This window comes from Eleutherodactylus coqui, chromosome 1 (genome assembly GCF_035609145.1).
Source record: "Eleutherodactylus coqui strain aEleCoq1 chromosome 1, aEleCoq1.hap1, whole genome shotgun sequence".
In the NCBI taxonomy this organism is placed as follows: Eukaryota; Metazoa; Chordata; class Amphibia; order Anura; family Eleutherodactylidae; genus Eleutherodactylus; species Eleutherodactylus coqui.
In genome coordinates, this window is record NC_089837.1 from 378,354,523 (window position 1) to 378,371,536 (window position 17,014).

The window sequence follows — 17,014 nt, forward strand, 5'->3', positions numbered from 1 at the left end:
TCTAGATCATGTATGAGCTGTAACTTATGCTAACAGTAGCTTTCTACTACACAGTTCCTACAGCATCTTCAATTCTATAAGTGTGGAACAGAAGTATGTAAACAGAAAATGTATAAACGCCATCCCATTCTTCGAAGGGTTACAATTACAATTAATTATATAAACCACCACTTACTTTTATGGACACTTTAGTGTCTTTGTGGGCCAGTTTAAGTGCATTATGAAACAGCTTCAAGTCCTCTTCCAATGCAAGTGTGGCAGCTGGGAGTTTTTGCTGATCGTGTTCTATGTGCTCGGCCAACTTTCCCGATGGATCAATGAAAATCAGCCTCTTGCTGCCTTTTAGTCCAGTTAATAGCCGCTCGTGGTATTTTGTATATTCCCTCACCCAGGAGTTACAGTTGTAGATATAAACGGCTGTCACATTTTCATAAGCAAAGCCAGGAAAAACCACAAACCATTTCGAAAGGAAGTCTGTCTTGAAACGATTGCTGGGCCCAGCGTGTGTGAGATCTACCACTATCTCATATGGCTTGGCGTAGTATGGCTTTAAAGTCAGAAGGACATGGTAGATCAGTAAATCACCATTAATTTGACCTGTCTTAAACCTGAAAGAAACAGAAACCAGAAGTTATAAATAAATAAAATTAATCTTGTTATTTGTATAGCGCCAAATTATTCCGCAGCGCTTTCAGGTAATTATTATTTATTACCCCCCACCAAGCTGGGTACTCATTTTACCATCCTCGCAAGGATGGAAGGCAGAGTCAACCTTGAGCCGGCTACCTGAACCATGCAGGGGTTGAACTTGCAACCTTCAGGTCGTGAGCGAGAGCTTAGAACTGCATTTCTTCTGCCTTAGGCCTCATGTCCACGGGGAAAATCAGATCCGCTGCAGATTCTACATGTAGAATCTGCAGCGGGTCCCTCCTGCCCCGCGGACATGAGCGCTGAAAATAGCAATTTAAAAGCATTTACCTATCCGTAGCGGGCGGCGAAGCTCTGCTCTCCCTCACGGCCGGATCTTCATTTTCGGCCGGCGGATGAATTCCTGACGCCGGCGGCACGTCGTCGACGTGCCGCGCGCATGCGCCGGGCACATCCGCCGAGCCGAAGCAAGGGAGATGCGGCCGTGAGGAAGAGCAGAGCTTCGCGGCCCGCTGCGGGTGAGTAAATGCTTTAAATTCCTATTTTAGGTCTCCCGCGGATCCGGACGGCTTCCATAGGCTTCAATAGAAGCCAGCGGGAGCCGTCCCCGCAGGAGACCCGCATGAAAATGGAGCATGGTCCAGATTTTTTCATGCTCCATTTTTTTTAAAATCACTTTTATTGACGATCCGCGGGTATTTATCTACCCGCGGGTGGTCAATGCATCCCTATGGGGTGCGGATCCGTGCGCGGGAGATCCGCTGCGGATTTTAAATCTCATTTTGCCCGTGGACATGAGCCCTTAGCACTCTGCGCCACAGTTATGAGGTATGCACTGACTTGATCATGCACAAAGCAGCTATGTACTATTAGAAGTGCTTGTAATACACAAGGACTCCACTGCTTATTTTGTATCATTCCGTTTTACCCATATACCCAACCACTTCTCACACATACACACTTTTGATTTATATATCTGCAGGCTCATTTAATTGTATACCAGCATTTCATTTCCTGTTAATCACCCAGTACACAATCCAATATATTAAACAAAAGGATTAAAGAGGAAGGAACACCACGTAATTATGAGAAATGGTAGCACTGTGTCATTGTGCTATGCATAGAACTGTGATTTTTAGAGAGTAACAAGATCCTACTTGCCCCCCACTTCCCTAACCTATAGCTATTGACTCAGCACTGACACACAAACAACTCCTCATAATCCAATCTTCTCTGCTAGCTGTAAAAAGGACAAAATCCATTTAACAACTTTCCGCCATAAACGTTATCTAGTGGATGACAACACCTACAGACTATTTACTCAAGGCAAGGGGGTAGGTCTTTATTCTAGGCATTGAGCATGAGCAAAAATGAAACAGGAAGCCTGTCATATCTGTGGTTTTACACTAAGGAAACAGCAAGAAGGCAATCTACAGAGCACTAAATATCAAGAGCAAGGAAGACTGTGAATTCTATGCATCGCGGATTGACCAAAGCGCTAAGCGAAGACCACCATTGAGGTGAGCAGAGATTCTATCATTCCTCTGAGTAATTATTTCAGTCCGTTAATGATATATCTAGGCACCTCGTTAGGAATCAACTAAAGTTCGGTATTAGCCAGTAGAGCAAAATGTGATTGTTCTCAGCGAGTGAAACCAAGTAATCTTGTAGATAGGATACCTTTTAATGGCTAACAAAAATACATGCATTCTTGTTAGCCGTTTAAAAGTATCCCATCTACAAGATGACTTGGCTTCTCTTACTGACAACAATCACAAATCACTAATTTCAACAATCTGTAAAATGAATCTATACTGTCTGACAGTATAAGGGACAACAAGCTAGCAATGCCAAATTTCATGGCTTGTTAAAATCCAAAATCAAGTTAGTAAACCGAATTATTTCATATTAATGAATGACAGAAACAAACATGCATCAGCGACCATAATGTAGCAATCGCTACAAGTAATACCAGGTGTTGTAACTATTACTTGGTCAAAAAAAGTCATCTTCAGAAAAGAGGCAAAAGTCATTGGAAATCAAAAGAGATCATTATGTGCCACTAAGGCCTCATGTCCACGGGGAAAATCAGATCCGCTGCAGATTCTCCATGGAGAATCTGCAGCGGGTCCCTCCTGCCCCGCGGACATGAGCGCTGAAAATAGAAATTTAAAAGCATTTACCTTTCCGTAGCGGGCGGCGAAGGTCAGCTGTTCCTCACGGCCGGATCTTCATTTTCGGCCGGCGGATGAATTCCTGACGCCGGCGGCACGTCGCCGACGTGCCGCGCGCATGCGCCGGGCACATCCGCCGAGCCGAAGCAAGGGAGATGCGGCCGTGAGGAAGAGCAGAGCTTCGCGGCCCGCTGCGGGTGAGTAAATGCTTTTAATTCCTATTTTAGGTCTCCCGCGGATCCGGACGGCTTCCATAGGCTTCAATAGAAGCCCGCGGGAGCCGTCCCCGCGGGAGACCCGCATGAAAATGGAGCATGGTCCAGATTTTTTCATGCTCCATTTTTTTTTAAATGCCTTTTATTGACGATCCGCGGGTATTTATCTACCCGCGGGTGGTCAATGCATCCCTATGGGGTGCGGATCCGCGCGCGGGAGATCCGCTGCGGATTTTAAATCACATTTTGCCCGTGGACATGAGCCCTTAGAAAGGGTTAACAATTAACATATATTTCAGGAGTTCAGAGAAGCAGCGTGATAATCTTTGATTAAAAGGAAGTAGTATCATATTTAACACATTAACTGCTGGGGACAATTTATCACATTTTATGAAGGTTCTGTCTGGACTGGAAAAATATTTCGTAATACAGGGGAAAAAATGGTCCATTTACACGCAAAGATGATAGCTGAAAATTCATCAGAAACTGACAGTTTTGAGCGATTATTTTGCATTAGGTACTAATGGGCTAATCAGTCCATTAATAGCTAACTAGTTTCATTTGCATGTATTTAGAGAACAGCAGGCGGTGTGTTCGCTAAATACATCACTTTTGTTCTGCCAGGCTGTATACAATGCTATCAGCGCTGCCCACGGAGAACACGGCATGCCATTCGTCTTAGGGACCACAGATTTTATGCGGAGCTGAACTCCGTGATGGACGAAGAGTGCACAATATGTGCATGATGGGCACACATTTACACTCAACGACTATCGCTTAAAAGCCATTGTTTGGACCAATTTTGAGCGATAATAGTTGCGGGTAAATCAGCCTAAAGTCTAATTAAGTGTTGCGCTGAACCTTGGTTTTTAGCCCCGCAGGCGACTCCAACAGGTGAGTAATTTCCTGCGAAGTGCCCGGTTGGCGGCAACATGTACATGGGACAATTATTGATAGAATTCGCTGCATTCAGTGAGAATTCAGGCGATATTGCCTCGTTTAACCCCTTGAGTGGCACGCCCGGAAAAGTTCCGTGACGAGCTCCACTGCTCATAGTGACATAGCCCGGAAGATTTCCGGGCTATGTATCACTACGGGAGCTGCAGAGCACAATGCCACAAGCTGTGACAGTGTGCTCTGCCTGCACAGACCCACACAGAGCAGTGCAAGGGCTTTGAAAAACCAGCAGAAGATATTGCCGACATGTCGGCAACCTCCTGCTTTGTTTACAGGTTGCCATAGAGACCATCGGCTTGTCAGAAGCAAGCCGATGGTCTCTGTGGCAGGGAGAGCTTGGTGCTTGGCTGTCAGAGGACAGCTAGGTACTAGCTCTTACAGCAGAGATCAGAGAAAACCTCCGATCTCTGCTGTGTTAACCCTTTACATGCTGCAGTCTATGTGACTGCAGCATGTAAAGGGCTGTCACTGCAGCATGTAAAGGGCTGTCACCATCGGACCCCTGGAATGTGATCAGGGGTCCTGATGGGTCCCTGTGGAAGTCCCCTAAAGGGACAAAAAAAAATAAAAAAAATGTTAAAAATGTAAAAAAAAAAAAGTAAAAAAATTATTAAAAAAATAAAAAAAACACTTGTCTCCCTTTACTTTGTAAAAAATCAAAAATACAATCACACATGTGGTATCCATGCGTCGTAATGACCCAGAGAAGGAAGTTAATGCATTATTTAACCCCTTAATGACATGGCCCCTTTTTTTCTTTTTTCCCCATTTCTTTTTTTCCTCCCCCCTGTTTAAAAAATCACAACTTGTCCCGCAAAAAACAAGCCCTCATATGGCCATGTCAATGGAAAAATGAAAAAGTTATGGCTCTTGAGACGCAACTGCAAAACTAGTTGAAATTCAATGATTAGACCATTTTAAAAAACCTGCCCTGGTGGGCACGACAGGGTGGTAGGAAACCTGCCAGTCAAGGGGTTAGGGCAGCTTGCCTTGGAAGAGCAATCTGCACTTTATATAGGTTAAACGAGACAACCAAAAGAAGGGGGAGACCCCATCTGTGCACTCCAGTGTAAGGCCATCTATATACATAGTGTAATCGCTGCGGGTAATCTGCAATGGAAAACCCTCAGCAATTACGCTGAAAAAGTGCAGTGGCCAAATACGCACCTAATCGGTGTGGACCTGGCTGCAGTTTTTTAGGTAGATCTGATCAGGAACTTAACCCTTGTATTTCAAGGATGGAATTCCATAGCATAAATCCGCAGCACAAACAGACCTGTTTGGGCTTGAAAAAAATCCCAGCATTTAAAAAAAAACAAAAAAAACCCGCTGTGGATTAATTGCCGAAATTTTCCGCAGCCTGTGAAGGACATTTTTGAAATCTCTCCCATATGCCTACTTCTGTAAACTCTGCAGAATTTTCTGCTACAATTTCAGCAGCGCAAAATCTGTAGCATATCTGCCGTGTGTGAAGATTGCCTGCGGGTGCTATTACACGAGCACCAGCATTCACGTTTTCCCAACAGTTGCTGGGCTGGCTCGGCAATTTAGCACTATTACATAAGCATTAAAGGCTAATATAATAGCAGCCTGATTCCGATCAGCATCAGGTATATTGCTGAAACCTCTCTACAGCAACTTGGAAATTTCCCTCAATCACAGACAGTACAGAGTATGACCACAATAACCCACATCAGATACACCTACTTCCGCACAGACAGATACGTATTGTCTGTATGAATAACTGACAGTCCAGCAGCAGACCAAGAGTCAAATACATTGTATTTCAGGATGTTGCATAAGGAGACCTAGAAGACGGAGGTTGTGTGCAGTCATCATTGGTTGAATGTTCTGAACTCAATTCTTGGCCGGCATCATACACACTAGTGGTCCATAGTTATAGGTATCATAAGAGATGCCGAAGCATTAAATTAAGTCCTACCTACTTGATTTTCACATTTTTTGTTTTGTTATACCTGCAAAGGTACCTACAAAGTCAAGTCCAAGCTTTTGACAAGAAAAGCTTAAGCAAATCTCTAGGGATCTAGAATCATTTTTGGAGCTTTACGCTTGCAAACTTGTATGTATCATGAGTTGTTGGCAATGTTCACCATGGTAGTATGAATAAACTGGGCCAACTGAAAGGTGTATGACCTATTATTCTATTTCCGATATTGTCAGTCAAGGCCAGGATTGGATCTGGTGGTGTGAGGTCAGAAGTGCCTGTCCCAGAGCCTCCTCTAGAAAGGCTCACATGCTTAAGCCCTAAAATAAAGCATTTCTTAAAACTTTAGAGAATATTCAGTTGAGTAATGATTAGAGATGAGCGAACGTACTCGGATAGGCACTACTCGTCCGAGTAATGTGCCTTATCCGAGTACCGCTGTACTCCTGCAGAAAGATTCGGGACGCGCTGCGGAGCGGGGAGCTGCAGGGGAGAGCCGGGAGGAACGGAGGGGAGATCTTTCTCTCCTTCTCTCCCGGCCGCTCTGCCCCGCTCCCCGCTGCGACTCACCTGTCAGCAGCGGAGCGCCCCGAATCTTTCTGCACGAGTACAGCGGTACTCGGATAAGGCACATTACTCGGACGAGTAGTGCCTATCCGAGTACGTTCGCTCATCTCTAGTAATGATGCTTCAGTTCCTCGGTGACTTTTGCTTCAATATCTATTATGTTGATTATGTTTTCTTTACTTGGCAGATAACGAGAGAGTTAAGAGAGCCGCATGAGGAAGATGCAGTCTTCACTGCGTCTTGTGATACTCTTTCTTTATGTCAGTTGTAAAGCAGAAGTAGCCAACAGCTATTTGCAGAGCCCCACTGATAAAGCAGTAGTAACTGAAATGAAGAACACATCTGATGCTCCAAACCATTTCCTGTCATTGCATGAAGGCAATGCTACGAACACTACATATAAAAGGCTTCCGGAACTGAAAGGGCAAGATTTAACTACAAGTAAACCCACTTTGATAAGAGTTCCTTATACAGTTATCCAACAAAGAACAAGTAAGGAACCAAGAGGAACCAAAAGGAACCATACTGTCAAATCCCATACCCCAAACATCACGGCCAATGCAACATGTACTGTTAACGAGAAATATAAGACTGGCATAATAATATGTGTCGTTATAATTGCTGTGTTAGTGTTCATTGTTGCAATGTTAATCATATGCACTGTGGTGCTAGTGCAAAAAGTATCCAGTCTAAAGGCAAAACTAACGCAATCAAAGCGCCAGGCAAGAAGCAACGGAGACTTTCTAAGCGCATCAAGCATTTTGTGGCCATCAGGAATGGAAACGTGGCAGAGGAAAGCTCAAGAAGCCAATCTGACCATGGATGAGATTTCCTTGGGAGATACTAGCACAATTGAAAAGGAGAAACACAAATTGATGGAAACTCCTGCGCTACAGGCTACAGAAGAGAACATTGACTTACAGAGTGCAACAATGACAGCCATATCCACAGTAGAAGTGTAAACACATGCAATTGATCACATTCACATTACCAAGTTGTATCACATCCTCTTAATCTGAAGTGGATGTATGGTGTTACATCCATCCATCCATCCATCCATCCATCCATCCTGGCTGTTATTTACAGTGTGATCATAGAAAAACATTCAGATTGCATTTTTATGACAAAAAAGGGCTTTGTAAACCACATATAAGACATATATAAGTGTACATTCTTACAACCAACTCTTATTATTCAAATGCATCTTAAAGGGGGTTTCCATGACTTTTCTATTAATGACCTATGCTCAGGACAGGTCATTAATAATTGATCAGTGGGGGTTGAATTCAATGGGAGCTACACATTCCATAGCAACCCAGGTCGCTGCAATATGGACAAAGCAGTCTGCTTACGGCTGTCGGCCATGACAGAGGGCCCAGTGATCAGCAGGGATCCTGAGCGGCAGACTCCCATCAAACTACTGATGACCTATCTTTAGGATTGGTCATCAAAAAGCAAAGTCCTGGAAAGCCCCTTTAAATAAAACACTAAGCAATTTTGCAAATACGCTTAACAATATATTATGGCTTTGTGTATATAGCTACTATAAAAACCAGTGCATCTCAATGGTTACAGTCTATACTTCTCTTCCTCACCAGCAGGGTACTAGTGTAAAAAAAGCTACATTGTACAACTGCAGGATGAGACGACAAGCATGGTTTGTAGTCTGTAACCATGGAGACAAACTGCTCCGCATAGGAGCTTTATACACAAGACAGTAGGATATTGATTATCAGCATCTGAAAAGTTGTTTTATGTTTTAGATGCATTGAATAAAAAAAGCCTTTTTTTCTCTGTACTAGCGATAGTGCAAAGAAAAATCGCTTTATTTTGCAAGAGGTACTTAAAGAGGTATTCCCATCTTGCCCTCGTAATTTCTTTACTGGCTGTGTCATGTAGTCTAAAAGGTTGACTGGTTTTACAGGAACAGCCGACCACTGTTACATTCTTCCAGTAACTTCAGAGATGCAGACCCTGGATGATGAGGATGATGATGAGTCGAGCCAGAATGGAGTCCTTATTAAAGGGATAGATATGTATGGCACATCCTTTGGATATGCCATAAATGTCCAAGATGGAAATACAATTTTAACTTTAAACCATTGGTGGATATATCCATCATGGGCTGCAAGTGTGGTGTGTGTTCATGAAGTGGGCTCAGTAGTCGAGCCTACTCCACGCCTGGCGGATATCAGCTGTATTAAATGTATGTATATTATAAAAACTGCTAATTAAAAAATACATTTAAAAAAAATTACTCTTATTTTCAGGGGGAAAAAAAGGGCCACACATGTATAGGAAGGTCTTAAAAGGGTTGCCTGGTCTGCTAAAATTCTAATCGATGTTAGTGCGGGCAGTATGTGATACACGCGGTTCATTTTGGATGCAGACCCCCACCTGTTCCTAATGGTCATGTGACAAGGAGAGCCGCATTCATTAGTTGTAGCAGAACATCCTGTCTTCAGATCATGTGACCTCCCTCCAGATAACCCAATCCCTTAGACAGAATGTGACACTACCCATGCTCTTTAACCCCTTAAGGACCAGACACTTTTTAGGGATTTTACACATGTGGTGGTTTAACTGCCGTGTATTTTTTCCTTCAACTACCAAAATTATTTTTGCTGCAGTTTTTTTCTGTGACATATAGGGCTATATTTTTAATATTTTTTTCCCCGTTTTTTTGTTTTATTGGAGGTAAAAGCTAAAGAAAAAAGGATTTTTTTAATATTTATACTTTTTAGCTTTAATATATTTATGCTAAAAAAGTATGGGAATGGGTTCTTCATTTTGTTTCGGGCGTTTTGATATATAAATATTTTGGGTTATGGATTGCAGGGTGCATACGGCGATTGTTGTGGTTGGCGTCTGCTTTGGGTTATTTTCCTTTGCATGTATATATTTTTATTTTATTCTGTAATTTTGTTTTACTTTTGAATGTAATTATTATTTTTTTTACCATCTATGTCCCTCATGATGCCATATAAGACCTCTGGGGGACAGTCACAGTTTTTTTTTTTTATCTGACACTTTCCCACTGCAGTTGGGGCATCCATAGGAGCCCCAGTTATAGGAGAAAACATCCCCTTCGGTGACATTAGTCACTGGCAGAGCTGGTCAGGGTCTAGTATGACCCTTCAGCTCTGCTGTAGCAGGGAATCCCAGTGGTCACGTGATTGCCGGCTCATGTAGTGGAAGTTATACTTCCACTTTCACTCTTTAGTACATAGCACTTATTGAGAGCTGCATCTTAAATACCTCTCCTGCCTTTTCCTCCAGGTTATCAGCTGTGACTAACAGCTGACAACGAAGCGGGGGTTTTAAATCTCCACCACATTTTTACTATCGGCTGGGTTTAAAGCCCAGGACCAAGCGTTGTAAATTTACTGTGCTTGGTCCTTAATGGGTTAAACAGCTGAGGCATACATAACACGCGCGGTCACGTACCGTCTAAGGGCAATTTGGAGGGAGTGAACATTCATCTCATTTTACATTTTATTACACATTTCCTAGACTAGCCTCAATTTATATTTTCAGGTAACTGGACAACCCTTTTTAAAGGGGTTGTCCCGAGGCAGCAAGTGGGTCTATACACTTCTGTATGGCCATAATAATGCACTTTGTCGTGCCAGAGAGCGGCTCCGTGTAGCTCCGCCCCGTCACGTGCCGATTCCAGCCAATCAGGAGGCTGGAATCGGCAGTGGACCGCACAGAAGAGCTGCGGTCCACGAAGACAGAGGATCCCGGCGGCCATCTTCAGCGGTAAGTATTGAAGTCACCGGAGCGCGGGGATTAAGGTAAGCGCTCCGGTAAACTTTCTTTACTTCCCTGCATCGGGGTTGTCTCGCGCCGAACGGGGGGGGGGGGGGGGGTTGAAAAAAAAACAAAACCGTTTCGGCGCGGGACAACCCCTTTAAGTCTTATGGGGTCTTTTTTTGTCAGATTCTGTACAAATCTAAAAGAAAAAAATTTGTGGTATATTCCATTGCATGCTATATGGCTGAGCTATTCTCCCCTATGAGCACGATCGATTACATTTATCACTCATCGTTGATCATCCCCTGAATTTACAATGGATATACTGGAAACAAGCTAAGTTTGACGATAACTGACCCATGTAACTCTTTCGCTACCAGCAGTTTTTGGACATTCAGTGCCTCTTGCAGCCAGGACAAGTCACACTTTTGATATGAAGACATAAAACCTAAAATTACTAAATAAAAAAGGTCAGAGTAAACCCCTATACGCATGTAATTTTCGGACATCTGAAAATGTCATTCAGCACTCGATACACACAAGGACCTCCAAGCAAATTTGACCAAAGTGTATTTTTCACAAAAAAAAAAAGGATTTCAAATTGATACTAGACAAAAGACTAAAGGGATAGGAGAGTACTTAAGACTTCACGCAAAGAGAGTTTCTTTATTTTATATCCATAGGATTTCGATAAAAAGTAAAACCATTTGGATATAAAATAAAGAAACCCTTCATTAGCATTAAGCTTGGTGTACATGGTTTAACCCTTTCCAATCCAATTATTTTTTCTCAGCCATTCTCCCCAGCTCCAAATAAATTGGAGCTGGTAAGAATGGATGAGAAAAAATACATTTCTCCGCACCCTCCTGATCTGACAGAGTTCAGGAGGGTGCAGATGCTCACTGCACCATGGGGGGGCCTGCTTACCTGTCCGGCGTCTTCCGCATTCTCCCTCTGCCTCCTGGCTTGGCGATCATGTGACCGCTGGGGTCAGGTGGCACCCAGCGGTCACATGATTGCCGAGCTGGGAGACAGGGGGGAGAATGCAGAAGACGCCGGTCAGGTAAGCAGCCCCCCCCCCCCCCACCCCCATGGTGCAGGCTCCCGGCTCGGCGTTCATGTGACCGCTGGGGGTCAGGTGACACCGGCGGTCACGTGATCGCCGGCCGGAATCTTCGTGCATGACATAGGGCTAATTGAGCACTATGTAATGTGTAAAGGAGAAGGCAGAAAAGGTTAAAAACCCTTTCTGCCTTCTCCTCGGGGGTCCTCGATGAGGACTAGTGCAGGAGTGCATCTGCACCCGATGTGTCTGATGATCGGGTGCAGATGCACTCCTGCACTGCAGTATCGGGCCTGCCCCGACATTGGAGCTGTGGAGGGAAGTTATGATGTCGGGGCAGGCCCGACATTGGATTGGAAAGGGTTAAGGGGCAATTTGGTAGAGGCCAGGAATCGCCAGCACACAGCAAAATAAATTTTTACAGTAAGATGAATGTGGCTGCATGTTATAAAAATTGATATTAGTGGCTAAAAGTGTGACCCATGCTTAAAAAGAAAAAAAGGAAGATGCATACCACCTCCTAAAAATTAAAGTTCAACGGGACCGATACCACATATCGTGGATTGGAAGAGTGAACTCCATAAAGATGTCATTCCTTCCCAAACTTCTCTATTTTTTAGAGCTCTTCCAGTTCAGGTTCCTGGGCATTTTTTGAAAACACTTCAACAGATGACCCTCCGCTTTATCTGGAATAACTTTATCCCCAGAGTATCACGTTCCACTTTGTACAGACATAGGCGACAAGGAGGTTTGGGAACCCCACAGCTTACAAAATACTACCAGGCAGCCAAGGTGGCCCAATTAGCCTCCCTACATTCCACCATTATTGCCCCTCTTTGGCTTTTCATAGAGGCCATGGAAATCCACCCCCTCACGATAGATTCACTATTGTGGATTCCCCGACTCATAGGCCCGCAATGTCTAATCCAATTATAAAACTTTCTCTCAGAGTTTGGGACACCATAAAATACTCCGGGAATCTGCAATCCACTCATCTACCCCTGCTACCACTCTTACGTAATCCGCTATTCCCACCAGGTCATGACTCCCCTTTAGCTTTTCAAAGTTGGACACGGAGAAATTACTAAGGTTCACCATTTACTCTCTCGGGAAGGCGTGACTACGTTCCCCATCCTACAGAAAAACAAGAACATACCATCCTCGGAAATATTCCGCTATTTACAGTTAAAAAACTGGCTGTCCTCCTTATTGAAAAATACGAAATCTCCGCACACCCTCACCCCCTTTGAATCCTTTTGCCTTAAACACCCGCAGGCAAAAGGTCTCATCTCTCAAATATACTCGAATCTTATCTTATTCACACTACATACCACACACAATCTATATATATAAAGACGAAAGCCCTGACTGACTGACTGGCCAAAAGTTCTCCAACTTCCCGATGGCGTAGAAACATGAAATTTGGCACAAGCATAGATTATCTCCAAAATAGGAAAATTAATTGGGTCCCAACTCGATTATTCAATTCTAGCGCAAAAGAATTGGCGTCGAAATTTTACATACATAATCTACATCTCTCACTTCCCAATGTCATAGAAACTTAAAATTTGGCACGCGCATTGAATATCTCATAAATAGGAAAAGTTAATAGGTCCCAACTCGATTATTTAATTCTATGCGCAAAAGAATTAGCGTACAAATTTTACGTACGGAATCTAATTCTCTCACTTCCCGGTGTCATAGAAACGTGAAATTTGGCACGAGCATTGACTATGTCATGAATAGGAAAGGCTAATGGGTCCCAACTCGATTATTCAATTCTATGCGCAAAAGAATTAGCGTCTAAATTTTACATTCGGAATGTATTTTTCTCACTTTCCGGTGTCATAGAAACGTGAAATTTGGCACGAGCATTGACTATGTCATAAATAGGAAAAGCTAATGGGTCCCAACTCGATTATTCAAGTCTATGCGCAAAAGAATTTGCGTCCAAATTTTACGTACGGAATGTAATTCTCTCACTTCTTGGTGTCATAGAAACATGAAATTTGGAACAGGCATTGATTATGTCATAAATAGAAAAAGTTAATGGGTCCCACCTCGATTGTTCAATTCTAAGCGCAAAAGAATTAGCGTCCACATTTTACGTACAAAATCTAATTCTCTCACTTCCCGATGTCATAGAAACTTGAAATTTGGCACGGGCATTGATTATGTCATAAATAGGAAAAGCTAATGGGTCCCAACTCGATTATTCAATTCTAAGTGCAAAAGAATTAGCGTCCAAATTTTACGTAAGGAATCTAATTCTCTCACTTCCTGATGTCATTTTATATAAAGGAAACGTCGCATGGTTGCCTCCCCGTGGTGTTTCCTGGGTAACGCAAAGAACCATACAAAATGGTGAACATATTTTTTTCCCGGTATCTCTAAAGTAACCACGACTTCATAAGATTTTCTGTGTGAACACCAGATAAACACCAGTACCAAATTAACTCGGGCGAAGCCGGGTATATCAGCTAGTTATCATATGTAACCAAGTGGGAACGGGACTTGGGGGACGTTCTAAGTGAAGAGGAGTGGTCCCAGATATGGAGATCTACCAATCAAGGGGTCCGTAACATATTAATGTTGGAAACTTCATATAAAATCCTTTTACATTGGTATTTGGTCCCCACTCGAATCGCGCATGCGGTCCCTGGCTATTCTAAAGAATATTTCCGGGGTTGTCCTTCCCCCGGAGACATGCTCCATATATGTTGGTTCTGCCCCAGAGTCAAAAGATTTTGGATTAGAACATACTCTCTAATCTACTCAGCAACATACCATAACCTGTGCAAAAATCCACGGGAGGCTTTGTTGAACAAAAAGATTAAGACTGTATCCCCAAGTTCCAGTACTGAGAGAGGGAATACTCCCCTACCCCACCATCCAACCTTCCCCCTTGAAATACTATTTGGCCCTGGCCAGGCCATTGTTATCTATTGTATAATGTTCTTCCCGAAAATAGCACTGAAAACTGTGTACTAAGATAACACTTGATTACTTTGTTATATACTCCTTTTCAGAAGATACAAGGCTCGTAGCTACATTCTTGCATATGGTATGGAGATCTTTCCATAATGCTGTGCCTTTGTATGTATAAATGAAAACTCAATAAAAATTTTTGTTATAAAAAAAAGTTCAACATTTGTAGAGATTACATATATCACTTGGGCCTATGTCCACATGCACATATCTTTATAAAATCTCAAAAACTGGAAAGGGCAAACATTTGGTTTTTAGCTGAACATTTTAAAACAGTAAAGCCCCATTTAGATGGGACGACTGTCAAACAATGCCCGACACCCTTTCCCACATGTACTGGCTCCTGAGCTTTTGCACAGGAGCAAGTATTGTAAGGCTCACAGCAGGGAGGCTGTAAACCATTTCACTACCATGTGTAGCCAGGAGCAGAGAGATGTCACCAGGGACGTAATACTTTGCAATAGCTCATTAGAGAAAAATGCTTTTTTCTCCACTTATCAGCCCCCTCACCTCCTGTACTAACTATTCACACTGAAGTCAATGAAAAACTCTATACACAGCAGTCTGTACACAAAGATCAGGTTACAGATGCTGCCGATAGAGGTCTACGGAAAGCAGAAGGGACGCATCTGCAGGAAGGGGGGGGGGGGGGGCGGAGGTATTTTTTTTGCATCTCAGGCTATTTTGGGCATAAGGATGCAATGATTTTAGGGGGATTTTCATTTCCCCTTTTGAAAAGCCATAACTTTAGGCTGCCTGTCCACGGGCGTTGCCTGTCCCAGAAGCAGGTGCTGGCAGACGGTCAGCCTACCTGATAGATAAGCTGACCGCGGAGAATCAAGGCAATTCGAAGCATGCTGCGAATTGACAGCCGCGAGCGGAGAATTGCAATGGTTTTCCACTCGTCGACAGGGGGGGCGGCGCTTTCCATAGCAACGCTATGGAAAGCTTTAGACAGCTTGATTTGATGGCGATTTACCACTAGCGGAATCACGCCCGTGGACAGGCAGCCAAAGTTTTCCGTCAACATAGCCATATGAGGGCTTGCTTTTTCTGAGCAAATTGTAGTTTTTATTGGTGCTTTTTTTGAGTAAATATACTATATTGTAAAACTTTTAGTGATTTTGTTTTGATAGCAGGTGGAGAAACGCATCAATTCGGCCATTGATTTTTTTGTTTTATTTTTACAGTGACAATCATGCTGCATAAATGACATGATACATTTTCTGCGGGTCAGTATAATTACAACTATAACTAAATTCTTATTTTTTTAGGTTTCTTCACATCAAAAACCCTTTGATGGAATTTTTTTTCTACATCGCTTGTTTTTTGTGACTAGCTGTAGTTTTTATTGGTATCATTTTCGGTACTTTTTTGATCAATTTTATTGTGTTTTTTGGGAGGCAAAATGAAAAAAAAAAAAGGAATTTTTAGGTTTGTTTTTTTACGCTATTTGCCATGCAGGATAAATAGTGTGTTCAATTTATCATCACGGATATGAAAATACCAAATGTGGGATTTTCATTTCTTTTTATACTAATAGGGGAAAAAGCTCACGAAAAGTTTTTTTTTTTTAAGGGCACTATTTTTATTTATACTATTTATGCCCCTGAAGGGAACCTGAACTTCTGTACTGCAATGCCTTATCGCTTGTAATAGTGATCATAGGTAGTGACAAGCATCTGGCGTCCTGTTGCCATGGCAACCAGTCAGCCCTCCGTGATTACATTGCAGGGGTCTGATGACATCACAGATTGTGGCATGTAGGGGGTTAACACCGGGAGGCGCTGTCCTTTTGTACCCCTGCAGTTGCAGCGGGAGGTCGGCCATCGGGAACAGCCAGCTCCCATTGCAGGATGGCACTGGCTCAGCTTCTGATCCCACACCATTCACAAATTGTGTTAAGTACCACGCTGCCATGACATAACCTTACGTCCTGTGGAGTACAGAGAATCTGTCCCCACTCATGGGGGCTACATTATAATTAGCAAGTTCCAATCTAGAAAAAAGAAGGCTCATAGCAAACAGCAGGCTGCAAAGGGTGGGGGGCAGGTAGATAAGAAGAGGGATTAACCTCCAATAATCAATTGGTCATCAATGATTCATATAAATAACTATGGTTAAGGAGGGGACTGATTGGCAAATGAGGTAAAAGAATGGCAAACATAGCTAGGTTAAGGAGAGATTGTATCAAAGACCAGTAACATCTAGACCAGTGTTACCCAACTCCAGTCCTCAGGGACCACCAACAGGTCATGTTTTCAGGATATCCTATAGTAAGAACACCTGTGGCAATGTCTGAGGACTGACAATAATTACAATAATTGCACATCACCTGTGCAATACTGAGAAAAAAACTGAAAACATGACCTGTTGGCGGTCCCTGAGGACTGGAGTTGCGGAACACTGATCTAAACAACACATCCATTGTTGCCAAGTATTAGAGAAGGCAGTCATGGTATCCGTCCACATTGAATGAATCTTTTCGAATAAGACAATGGTAGATATTCTATCGACAATAGCAGAAAAGGCCGGGGTGGGGCGATTCCATCTAGAAGCTAAATGAATCCTTCTAGCCATGCATACACGTTGGATAAGCTTGGTATTTAAATCTAGGAGGGTGGTCTCCCAGAAGGAAGACTGTTGGAGACCTGGGAACCAGACCTATGAACAGGCCATTTAACATATTGTGAACCTGGGA

At 43.0% G+C, this 17,014-nt stretch overlaps 2 protein-coding genes across 4 annotated transcripts in view; one reads left to right on the forward strand and one right to left on the reverse strand.

The window, feature by feature from the left end:
* NF1 (neurofibromin 1) overlaps positions 1-17,014 on the reverse strand; it is a 206,496-nt gene that overhangs the window by 51,188 nt on the left and 138,294 nt on the right. For all 3 annotated transcript variants that reach the window (XM_066578842.1, XM_066578839.1, XM_066578844.1), the window contains exon 36: positions 176-608. In XM_066578842.1, the coding sequence (XP_066434939.1) occupies positions 176-608 (433 nt within the window). The remainder of the gene's footprint in view (positions 1-175; positions 609-17,014) is intronic.
* EVI2A (ecotropic viral integration site 2A) lies at positions 1,941-8,729 on the forward strand. Its single transcript, XM_066578826.1, has 2 exons — positions 1,941-2,168; positions 6,694-8,729. The coding sequence occupies exon 2, from the start codon at positions 6,719-6,721 to the stop codon at positions 7,466-7,468; it is 750 nt and encodes a 249-aa protein (XP_066434923.1). The 5' UTR covers positions 1,941-2,168; positions 6,694-6,718; the 3' UTR covers positions 7,469-8,729.

What these genes read in the sequence shown, in the direction of transcription:
- EVI2A (XM_066578826.1), top strand. Translation starts at nt 6,719, where the DNA reads ATGAGGAAGATGCAGTCTTCACTGCGTCTTGTGATACTCTTTCTTTAT.